This window comes from Hyaena hyaena, unplaced genomic scaffold (genome assembly GCF_003009895.1).
Source record: "Hyaena hyaena isolate Hyena2069 unplaced genomic scaffold, ASM300989v1 scaffold_52, whole genome shotgun sequence".
Classification (NCBI taxonomy): domain Eukaryota; kingdom Metazoa; phylum Chordata; class Mammalia; order Carnivora; family Hyaenidae; genus Hyaena; species Hyaena hyaena.
Window position 1 is genome coordinate 4,273,720 of NW_024080684.1, and position 12,764 is coordinate 4,286,483.

The 12,764-nt window shown below is 41.7% G+C and overlaps 1 protein-coding gene across 7 annotated transcripts in view; it reads right to left on the reverse strand.

The window, feature by feature from the left end:
- The window catches only part of AIG1 (androgen induced 1), a 247,052-nt gene extending 245,038 nt beyond the window's left edge, over nt 1–2,014 (reverse strand). For 6 of the 7 annotated variants that reach the window (XM_039230891.1, XM_039230890.1, XM_039230888.1 and 3 more), the window contains exon 1: nt 1,697–2,014. In XM_039230891.1, coding sequence (XP_039086822.1) covers nt 1,697–1,837 — 141 coding nt within the window. In that variant the 5' untranslated portion in view covers nt 1,838–2,014. Of the gene's footprint in view, nt 1–1,195; nt 1,570–1,696 lie in introns of those variants that run through there. The other variant, XM_039230894.1, reaches the window with a different exon arrangement.
- Between the last annotated feature and the right edge of the window lie 10,750 nt (nt 2,015–12,764).

Consider the following 12,764-nt stretch of genomic DNA (forward strand, 5'->3'; position numbering starts at 1 on the left):
CTATGCACATATTTTAAAATAACATCTAAACATTTTTAACTTAAGTTTAAACACTTGAAAAAGGAACATGATTTTGAATGCTGATACATATTTATCAGAACCTCGGGGCTGCAGATTTCACTCATTCAATCTATGGAAAATGTCTGCTATATAACATAATTGGCACAGCCAATCCTCATTGACAAGCCAATCAACCCAATAAGACTTTCTGTCAAAACAAGTCTGACTTCGTTTTTCAATCAACTGTGAAGACAGTCTTGGTGACAATCTATATTCAGAATGCTAAAAGGAACAGATAAATACGGCACAGAGCCTGGTCGTGTGCTCATCCCTTGGATGAATGAGGAAGAAAGGAGAACTAGCAGACATAATCCATGCTCAGAGGCAGATCAGTTTCAAGAAAGAGATGGAAGTTGAGGATCTGAAAACTGAAACCCGTGAAACACCCTTCTGCCCTGAAAAGTCTTGTCGCCCAAGGGTATGTGCATAGTTCGGAAACTGCTGAGAAAAGATACTTAAATTCTTTGAAAGCATCTAATGTGAAACAAATATAAAATGGTATTTTAAACAAAAAGCCCTCTGACTGCATTTCTTTGGGGAATCCTAAACCTTTGCAAATATCTTAAAACTCGCATCATGTTTTCTTCATCACAATGGAGGGTCAACAATGAAAGATTATAATCTTGCTTGTGCAGCCAATCTCATATATAATTTTGGATGGGCAGTTCTTGGATAGGCAGGGATTGCTTCTACATTTTCTCTAGTCTTTGGAACTCCTTGATTTGTTCTAACCTTCTTCCTATATTTGGTCATTGTTTAGAGTGTGTTCCACACAGTCTAAATGAGTCAACTTTCACCCCTAAGCTCCTAGATTTCACCCCATGTCATTATTGGGTCTTATGCTCATGTTTTGATGCTCTGGCCTTTTTGGTGCCAGAAGTGGATAAGCTTCTCTTCCAAAAAACAAACCAAAAAAAAAAAAAAAACCAAACCAAACCAAAACAACAACAAAAAAACCTCGACCAAGTGCAACTGCCAAGGTTATGCTGTTGTATCATCAGAACTGTTTATGCAAACCACCGCAGACAATCAGGGGAAAAGATAAGAAGTGTAAAGTCATACTGGAAATGCATTTTGAAAACCTCTCCCCTAATGTTTCTGGGAGAAAGGCTAGGAGTCAATTACTGACAATGGGTAAGAAAACAGATGCAAAGAAGACAACTTTATTAGGCGCTTTCTCTTCTTTACGTGGATTTTGGTTCTTACAGAGGAAGCTCCAAGTAATTCAACAATACCCAGTTTTCTTTCAGCTGCTGCAACTTGATCCCGCGGTGGGTGCTCTGGGAAGCACGCTGAGGGCGAATGGGTCTGAGGCCACTCATGATCAAGGTCGTCTGATCCATTAGTTGAGACTCTTTCCGTGTCACCTCTTAGAAGCTGGTCTGTGTTCCCCTCCAAATAGCCCACCACCTGGCTGTGCCCACCTCCATTCGGGCCCCAGCTACCAGGTAACGAACGGATGGTTCAGAGGTGCTGCTGCGGGGGCAGCCAGGCCTTTAGACGCAATCACTGGCGGACAGGCGAGGACACGGGTCGGGGCTGGAGGCACGCGCAGGTGCCAGCGCGCCCACGCACGCACACACACACACAGACTCGGGGTGCAGGGCGGGCGGGGGAGGGGAGCGGAAGGCCTTACCAGATCAATGAACGTCAGGAATTTCCAGCTCCCGCCGTAGGTCTGATGCGAGGGCATTTCGATGGCCTTGTAGTTGCACAGGATAGAGCAGTAGGACAGCAGGATCGCCACCCGCAGCACCTGGCACGGGACAAGCGCCATGTTCGCTAAAGGCCTGGCAGGCGGGGCGGCGGCCGGGAAGGGCGGGCGGCGCAGGGCGCGCGGGGGCGGGCGCCGGGGGAACCCTGGAGTGGCCGCCGCGGGGCGGGGCGGGGCGGGGCGCAGCGGGGCGGGGTCTGCGGCGGGCGCGCCCCGCGGGACCTGCGACCGCCGGCGCCCGGCGACCTGCGCGGGCGGGGCGGCGTCGGCGGGCACTGGCTGCAGCCGCGGCCGGGCGGCGTGGCGTCAGCTCCGTCGTCATCTCCGTCATTCTGCTCCTGCGTTCGAGGGCCCCCGGGGGACCCGGCCCGGCGCCCCCTAGGCGTCCCCCGGGTGGGTGGGCGTCCTCCGAGGGTGACCAGGGCTCCGGAAGTGCGCGCCGCTCCCCAGGGCCGCGGCGGGGGGGCCTCTGCCGGCCGGAGAGGGAGCGTGGTTCGCAGAGGACGGGCGGGAGGGCGGGAACCTGCCCTGACGGAGGGGACCCCAGTGTGGACAGACGTCGCAAACGCGGGGATGGCAGCGGAGGTGGTTGCTGCTGGCCAAGGCGGGTGATCAGCGCTGAGACCGGTGGAGGCCCGGACGTGGGGGGTAAACCCGCGCGCCCGTGGCTCCCGAGTGACTATTTGGTTTGAACCCAGCCGGATTTTTAGTGATAGACCACAGTTAATCACTATGAAATTCCCGTATGAATTCTGTTCCAGCGGATGGACTGCCCTGTGCTTTTTCCCAGGAGGTTTATAAATAGCATGTCAATATATAATACAACAGGACAGACTATGATCTTTGGGCGAGAGGTTTATAAATAAAAGGTTATGAGAGAGGAGTGTCAGATAACGGTTTCTGCCTCGAGATTGCTTTTAGCTTCAAAACAAATCGGTCGGAGTTGGGAAGCAAAACCCGGGTTTGTAATTCAATACTAATCTTTTGAGGGTTAAACGGTATTGCTCTTTTACTTATTTTTTCCTACTGTACAAAAGCAGGGCTTAATGGAAGGAAAATAAATATAAACTGGATTCCCTCTGCCTTCCAGTAAATGTTGTCACAGTGAAGTTGCCTCAGTCTGTGGGCAGCATTTTTTTTTTTTTAAACCATGATCACATTTCAGCCAACCAGAGGCAGGGTCAGATTATGAAAAGACAACATAGGTATTTCCTGTGGATCCATTTAAAACAGGTGTCCTCTCCAAATAGTCTCTGAGTCAGAGAACGTGGAATTAGGCAGCAGGGAAAGGAGAGTGTTAGAAATAAAGTTGAAACTCATGCATGTTTTTCTGAAATTTTCCAATCAAACTCTAAACCAAAATAGAAAAATCTGGTAGATTTTTTTTTACTGGCTTTATGATCATGCTAATAGAAACAGATATCACGAAAATCAAGGTAATCTCAAGAAGAGTCTACTAGCATAAAACTATTCATTATCAACAATTTGTAGTTTTATGTCCATGTAAAATTTGGGTCTATTTCGTTTTAGCTGTCACGTTCATAAGATTGCAAAACTAAGAAGTAGGTCTACTGAAGATCTTAGTAGGTCCTTTGTGAAGTTTTACAAGTTAATATGATATTCCCATATTGTTGATAAACGATACAGTTGATAAACCCTTCCTACTGTTCATTTTAGAAAACCATTAATAAGATTCTCATCCCCATCATTACAAAATATAGCATTTTCATAAAGCCATTTAAGATTTAAGTCTATGGTCAGTTTATTTTTAAATAAATAATGATAGCACTTAAATGTTTTGAAACTATTCTAGTGGGTTTGCTTTTTCTATTTTGAATTTACTAGCCATTATCAAATAGTTTTTCATTTCTTTTTTTTTTAATGTTTTATTTTTTTCTGAGAGAGAGAGAGAGAGAACCTGAGCAGCAGAGGGTCAGAGAGAGAGAGAGACACAGAATCTGAAACAGGCTCCATGCTCTGAGCTGTCAGCACAGAGCCCGACGCGGTGCTCGAACCCACGAACCGCGAGATCATGGCCTGAAGCCTCGGCCAGACACTTAACCAACTGAGCCACCCAGGCGCCCCTAGTTTTTCATTTCTTTAATGAAGCATCGGCATAAGTCTTTACTCAAATATTTTATGAGAGTGCCAGTGCACAATTTTTGCAACTTCTTATTAACTATTTAGCTATTTAGCTATTAGCATGTTCAGGTTGTTATTTGGCCTTTTATACCGTATCTAACAATCTTAGATATGTTTTAAAGGTATTCTTTGTGAGAAAAATTTACTTTTCACACAGACTGTGTTTTTACAATGTAAATAATATAATGGGGTATTGCTCTTAAAACTTCGCTCGATAGAGGCAATCCCTGTTTATGAGCTTATAATACATTATTCACCGATAAGTATTTACACAGTGATTCTGTGTTTGAATTAGAGAATACTGTTTTTCATTGCATGGAAGAAATACCTGCGTTATCACTTTTTTAGCTTTTTCATTCTACTACACAATTAGTGGTGATGGAGGAGAATAGCTTTATCCAGTTGAGGTTCACAAAAACCTGTTTCCCAAGGGACCACTTCAAGACCCTGTTTTAATTTCTAGTTATGTTAGTGTTCTTCGATTATTGTAATAGACTTTTAGTCTATACTATATGGGCTGGTGATACTCTTCCTTAAGAACTTGTAAAAACTGATACAGACTCTTCATCCCCCCCCCCCTTTTTTTTTTCAAGGAGAGGGGTCTGACATATTGGTGATGATAATCCTCACTAATCTTGGAAATGACAGGGACCCCTGCCCTGTGTCTCCTTTTTGTTGTATTCCAAGTAGCCAATTTCGTGTAGCAGCGAGTCTTTGCTTAAAACTTGAGGAGGAAGGATTGTGTACATGCATGTCCTTATAATAGTCAATGTTTATGCATTTCCTTTGGTTCTGTGTTTGGATTAGATAAGCATTTTCTAACAATATCAATATACTTGAGAAAATCCTTTCTCCCCCTTTCATATTTGTTCTACAAGGGTAGAACTTGGGATGTGTTTCTTAGGCATGGGGAAAACCCCATTGGCTTTGTAGAAAAGACAACTTTGGGTTGCTTATTTTTGTCCTCATTATAAAAGTAGCGTGAGTATGATATTAAAAAAGGAAAATTTTTAAAAATCACCCCTGATCTCATCAACCAGAGAAAACACTGCAAACATTTCACTTAGCTACTTGTTACACACTATGCAACAATTTGCATCAAGCAGACTTTTATTTCATAAGAATATTCTCTTACTGTTTAAAACTCTTTGTAAAATCATGTTTAATAAAATTGCAGAGCATAACATAATGGGAACATATCAAATTCGTTAAAACTTTTCTCTTGTTTTAGATATTTAGGTTGTTTCCAGTTTTTTTGTCACTATATATACAGTGTAACGCCTACATTTTGAATTGAGAAAGTCACTTTTTAATGATTATTTATAGTTCAAAACCATTTAAGAAGCCACCCTTTTATAATCTAATGTGTATGTTTCTTTTAGCTTGTTTGTATGAACTGAGGCACAATGGAGAGCTCTTTTGCCCTAGAGGGCAGTTGGAAAAGATTAAGATCTAAGTAAAAGAAGTAGGTAAAAATCATTTGTTTCCTAACAATTGATGCTCACTATAGAGTTTCAAAATTACCTTAGATAGAAACCCAGTGCCAGTGCATTTCATTAGTCAGATTTTTTGCTATTAACCAGGAAGAGTTGTTAATTACAGGCTAAATGAGCAGCAGCTATAGTGGCTTTGCTGACATTGCTGGTTGCATTGGTTTAAAGATTTAAAAATCGGCTGTACTTGCTATAGAGAACCCTACTAAATTATGAGGTTGCTAACCTCCGAGGGTTGTATCATTCTATTATTTTCTAAAATCATGGGAGGCTTTAGAAAAAGCAGTGTTGGGGTGACACAGAAGTCACCTGCTAGGTCACATACAGACCTGAACCATCCCCCTCGCTCCCTGAAGTCTGTTCGCGCATTTGTCAGTGATTCTCATCCTGCTCGGAACACGGCTTTGTGCGCATATATCCAGACCCAGCATGTCCAGCAGGACTTGACGTGAATCCACTTTGACTGTCCCTCCTCAGGACACAGGACGTGGTGGTCTTCCTGTTCTGAGCCATCCACATGGACGACATACTAGTGATTCAAATTCTACATGTACTAATTGTACTCATTATTTCCTTCTCAAAACCTTCCCCCTCTGCAGTGCTCCTATGCACTGACAGCATGCGGTATTAGAAATATCAGGATGGAGCCACATGACCTCGAGGTGCCAGTCTCATAATGGTGCCAAAATATCTCTCGAAAGATGGCAAGTTGAAGGCAATTCACTCACCAGAATTCTCAGGGAGGGAACTGTGTGTCGTTAGAAGAAACATTTTCAGAAAGCAACTTTGGTAGAGAGGGGAACAGGTGGGAGAGGCCTACAGCATTCTAGAATAACGGTAAATCATTGCTAAATTTCTTCTCCCCAGTGGGTGTCAGGGTAATTGCATAGCTTTTGGATTGCTGATTGAGCTATCTGTAGGAGTTTGGGACTGGAACTCAACTGCTCTGGGTTGTAGAGGTGAGAGGGGCTTTCTTCCTCATAGCCTTCCGTCTCTATTCTAAATAAATTTTAACCAGATATTTAAAGATATCTCAGAGGTCTCAAAAACTCATAACCTTCAGAGGCCAGGAATGTACCATAATGAAATAAAGCTGGTTGTAAAGTCATATTTATAATTTGGTCTGTCTAAAAACTAGAGTAAATGACTGTCTAAATCCATTGCAATTCAGAATCTTAAAAATTGTGTCAGCTGAGGGGCACCTGCATGGCTCAGTCAGTTAAGCATCCAACTCTGGATTTCAGCTCAGTCATGACCTCATGGTTTGTGAATTTGAGGCCAGTGTCTGGCTCTGCACTGACAGCGCAGAGCCTGCTTGGGATTCTCTCTCTCCCTCTCTCTGCCCCTCTTCTGTCCACTCTCTCTCTATTTCAAAGTAAATAAATAAACTTAAAAAAATTGTATCAGCCAAAATACACACACACATACACACACACACACACACACACACACGCACCTGAGTGCTCAAGTCAGCTATAGGTAGGGACTTTTGAATTACCATTTTGAAAGAATACCATGTTAACATTTTACCCAGGGTGTCCAAAAACAAACAAACATACAAACAAAACATCTGTCAATCACTCCTCCTCAACATCTATAAAAGTTAAGACTACTTTGGTTGTAGTTGACAGCTCTGTTCCTTGAAGCAAGATGGAGAAAAAACTGACGATAGGTGAAAAGAGCACATGGACACTGTGCCTTAAGGAAGGTGTACGGAAGAAGTTGCCACACAATTGCACCAACACCTCATTAGCCTACGGTCTTCCACATGGCCACAGGTAGGAAAAGCAGCCTCCATTCTGAGGTGCCAGTGCCCAGCCCCCATTCGGGGCTCCATTTGTGTGGAAGAGGGATGCGATGGGTTGAATTGTGTCTCCCAAAAAAGGTATGTTTAAGTCCAAATCCCCCGCATCTCAGGAAACTGTCTTATTTGGAGATCAGGTCATTAAAGATGCGATTAGTCAAGATGATGTCATACGGGCAAAGGGTAGATCCTTAAGCTATAAGGACTGATGTCCTTGTAATACAACAGTGTCACACAGTAAGAATGCCATGTAGATGGAGACAGGGATTAGAGTCATGACAAGCCAAGACATGCCAAGGATTGCAAATTGTCCCCAGAAGCTAGGCAAGGTCTGGAACAGGTTCTCCCTCAAAGGACTTAGAAGAAGCCAACCCAGCTCACAGCTCAATTTCTAGCCTCCAGAACGATAGGGACGAGACATTTCTGCTGTTTAAGCCATCCAGCATGTGGCACTCTGTTAATGGCATCACTAGGAGTCTAATACAGGGAAGAAAACAGATATTGGGAGACTACTAATAATTTCTACCACAACATCCAACCAATAGTGAAATTCCGGTCTTTATTGTTTTTCTGCAACATTTGTCAAATCTGAGCCCCGAGCCTTCATTTCTATTTCTATTGCTGTTGCCTTATTGAATAAACTCTCACTTTCACCTCTATCCTTGCATCTCCACACTACCCTTATCACTGCCACTAGAATTATCTCCCTGAAACCGTAAGTCAGATAATATCACTCCTTTCATCAAAAATACTCAGTGATGGGGGTGCCTGGGTGGCTCAGTCAGTTAAGCGTCCGACTTTCGCTCAGGTCATGATCTCACAGTCAGTGAGTTCAGGCTCCGCATCTAGTTCTGTGCTGACAGCTCAGAGCCTGTCTTCGGATTCTGTGTCTCCCTCTCTCTCTGCTCCTCCCCCGCGCATGCTCTGTCTCTCAAGAATGAATAATTGTTAAAAAAAATTTTTAAATAGTCAGTGATATCCCCATGGCCTATAGAAAATCTACTTTCTTAAAATGGTATTGAATGTCTTTCATGGTTTCTCTGACCTTAACTCAGTGTTACAACCTCTATTAGTATACCTTTTAAAATATGGTGTATTCTGTTATCATGAGAATACTTATTTTCCCCTAAAACTCAACATTTATTTTTACTCTTCTCTGCCCCTCGGGCACCAATGATTCATATTACTTTCTCCAGCTGTCAAAATTCTATTCATCTCTCAAGACCCAGCTCTGAGAGAAATTTTCTAACGCATGTATTTGCAAATACTTGCCAACTGGGGAGCTCTTTCACATTATGCTAACTGGTGACTGTAGTATCTTTCGATGGGGCAGCACTGCTGCGACGATCACCCGGAGATGTCGCCCTCCTGGCAGGAGATTGCCCCAAGGTGCCCTTCACCCTGAAGTAGACAATTCACTGGGGATGCAGTTGTCAAAGACCATTCTCTCTCTTTTGTAAGATGGAAAGCAGATTTCTCAATAGTTTGGGATTACGTGAAGCAGCTAATTAAACTATCCCCTTGGGTGCCAGGCTCTTTGTCCATAAAAGGCAAGACTTTTGGGGAAACTGGTAGCTTCTGCAGTCAGGCAGGATTACAGAAATGTGGAATGCATGGATGGTGGGATGGGTTGCCACTTCTTACCATATAAAGCAACCTTTTCCCAGAATTAAGGGCAGCTAAAATGTCTGCATTTATTGGCCCTCTGTGTCAGTTATCCTCAGAGCTAGTTAAAAGTCCACTTTAGAAGCTAGTATAATAAACATCCAGCACAAAAGAGAGTTTGACAAAATGAAACCAAACACCATCATTTTGTTTTCAGAAAACATGTGATTTGCCATGAGAGATGGTAGCATCAAGCCATCTTGCCAAGTGACAGAAGCCAGATTGAACTGTCTGTGAAGTTGGCCAACCAAACCCAGAGAACTCGAGAGAACTCTCACTTCCCTTGTCCTGAGGGAAAATCATGGTAGCCAAGCAGGCCAGCTGGAGCCCAGGCTGGTGCTGACACCTCGCCCCCACAGGACCACAGCATCCACTTTGCATTCCTCTCCCAAATTCCCGTGTCAAAATTAGCAGGTGAATTGCTCACGTCGCTGACAACTGGACCCTGCACGCAGAAGATAGCAGATCCATAGAGATGTTCGGAAGGTTACCTGTGATTGATTAGTCCAAGCCATGATCCTAAGTAAAGTTGGAAACTGCCGGAAGACTCCTGTGAAATATTTCACTAGCACAACCTTTCCCTAGTCCTATTTTTCTCGTTTCACTAAGTATACAATGATTAGAGCTTTAGTAGTCATCTTGTCTGTATGAGGAAAATAACCAGAGATATTGGCTGTGACATCCATAACCTGTTGAACCAATGCCAGCAGCAGGCTCCTTTCAGCCTTCTAGTGATGTGAGAAAAATAACCTCCTGTTTGTTTAAAGCAATGTAGTAGGGTGTTCTGTTACATGCAGCCAAATCATGGTACAGAGAGGTAACTGGGCTTATTTCTTGGCATGCTTTAAAATGTGCTGAATCACAGGATACTAGGATAGTTCTAAGACCAGTATTCAAGTTTATGTATTTTTTATGTAATCAACACTCTTATAACACTTACTGTAGTCCAGGCTCTGATTGAAGCACTTTATAAATATTAATTCATTTCTTCCTCACGAAGGATAATTACTATTATTATCCCCATTTTACCTAAGAGATTACGGAGACATAGAGAAAATTAGATAAACTGCCCATGGTCACACAGACTGTAAATGACAGAGCTGGGATACAAAACCAGGCTTTTGGGTTCTTAATCATTGCATCATGCTGTCTGATGATGCCAGTGAGTGCATATCCCATCCAGGTTCTGATTCCCTTTCTGCTCCTGATGACCTATGTGATTTGGGTTGTGTTTTCTCATATTTTACAGTTCTGACACCCCCTTCACAACCAGCTGCCTACTTAACCCACATTGGTACTGGCAGAAACGTATCGGGAAGAAACAACATCTGTATTTCAATATCTCGTAAGCTGTCTCGTCTGATTCATAAGGATGAGAAAATTTGAGATAAGAGTCCTACAAGCCCACGTAACACTTTATAATAACCTTCATGAAACTTCCATTATGGACAATCTTTTTTTTTTAATCATTTGACCCTGTCATTTAATTTCATGGCACTGGAGGCATCTGAAGTTCTTTTAAGAACTTGAACTCTGTCTTCTTTAAATGAATGCTTTGTCAATACCTACTTACGCTCCATTTCTTTGCTATTCCTTTCACATAAACTACATGTGACTACCAGATTCATCCAATAATTATATTTAGTGTAATTTATTTTCCAGAATTGTGTAATGATGTTCCTTTAAGTTATGCTTAAATTGATGAATTATTTCATTTCAAAATACTCTTCTCTTCTACCTTAATATTTGTTGGAGACCAAACATCTTTATGGAGACAGCTGCAGAATGATAGATGCTTCGGGGCGCCTGGGTGGCTTAGTCGGTTAAGCGTCCGTCATGATCTTGCGGTTCGTGGGTTCGAGCCCCGCGTCGGGCTCTGTGCTGACAGCCAGCTCAGAGCCTGGAGCCTGTTTCAGAGTCTATGACTCCCTTTCTCTCTGACCCTCCCCTGCTCACGCTGTCTATCTCTCTCTCCTAGAAATAAATAAAACATTAAAAAAAAAAAAAAGAATGATAGATGCTTCTATTTGGAGGAAAACTTTAAGATCAACTAATCCAGGCCCTTTATTTTAGAGATGAAAGTTAAGTGACTTGCCCGAAGTTAGTTACTGACAGAATTGGATCGAAAACTTTTCTTAGAGCAATTTTTTCTTTTTATTTTGTAAAAATTAATAGATGTTATTTTTAAAAACAGCTTTAGGTGTATAGAAAACTTGAGTAGAAAGTACAGAAAGTCCATGAATACTTCCTCTCACCCTGCCACACACAGTTTCCCCCATTATTAACATCTCGCATTAGCCAGTACATTTGTTGAAATTAATCATTATCACTCATTAAAGTTTATAGTTAAAGTAGGGAAAATACAGACAAGTATCTCTCATTAATACAGCTGTAAAAATCTTCAACAAAATATTACCAAATCGAATTGAATAATGTATAAAAAATTATACAACATGACCGTGTAGGATTTGTGCTAGGTATGCAAATTTTGTTCAGCATTCAAAAATCAATTAATGTAATCCATCATACCAACAGGCTAAAGGACATAAATCATATGGTCATGTCAATAGATGCAAGGAAAAGCACTTGAGAAATCTAACACCCTTTCATGCTAAAGAATCTTAGCAAACTAGGAATATAGGGGAATTTCCCCGGTATACTAAGGAACATGTTTTTAAAGACCCTTCAGTTAGCATTATATGTAATGGGAAGAAGCTAGATGCTTTCTCCTTCAGATCAAGAGCAAGACAAGGATGTTCTCTCTGATCAATCCTATTCAACATTGTACTAAAATCCCTTGCTAACGCAATAAGACAAGAAAAGGAAATGAAAGTAATAGACCAGGAAGGAAGAAATGAAGCTGCCTTCGTTCACAGGTGATATGAATTGTTTATGTAGAAAATCCCAAAGAATAAAGAGTAAAAAAAAATTCCTGGAACAACTAAGTGATTATAACAAATTTTCAGAATGCAAGGTTAATGTGTAAAAGCTTATTCTTTTTCTGTATAACAGCAATGAAGATTGGAATTTGAAAATAAAAAGGAAATATCAGTTACACTAGTACAAAAATGAAATACATAGGTATAAATCTAACAAAATATATGCAAGATCTATGCGAGAAAAAATTGCAAAATTCTGATGAAATAAATAAAAGAATATCTAAATAAATGGATATTCCATGCTTATGTGTATGAAGGCTCAATATTGTTAAGATGTCAATTCTTTCCTGTGTTATATGTCTATTCAATGCAATCCTAGTCAAATATCAGCAAGTTCTTTTGGAAAGCTAATTTAAAGTTTATATGGAAAGGCAAAAGACTTAGAATAACCAACAGAAACCAAACAAATTTGAAGGACTGATACCACCTGACTTCAAGATTTACCATGAAACTATAGTCATCAAGACAGTGTGGTATTGGAGAAAGAATAGACCTGTAGAACAATAGAACAAAATAAACCTAAACAAATACAGTCAATTGGGGGTGCCTGTGTGGCTGTCAGTTAATTGGTCAATTCTTAATTTAGGCTTAGGTCATGATTTCAAGGTTCTTGAGTTCAAACCCTACATTAGGGAAACTGCTTGGGATTCTCTCTCCTCTCTGACTGCCCCCTCACCTGCTCATTCTATCTCCCTCTCAAAATAAATAAATAAACTTTTAAAAAACACCACAAAATAACAGGGGTGCCTAGGTGGCTCAGTTGATTAGGAGTCCAGCTTTGGCTTGGGTCATGATCTTACTGCTCATGGGTTTGAGCCCCGCATGGGGCTCTGTGCTGACAGCTTGGAGTGTGGAGCCTGTTTCAGATTCTCTCTCTGTCTCTCTGCCTCTCCTCTGCTCATGTACTGTCTCTTTCTCTGTCTCCCAAATATCAAATAAAACATAAA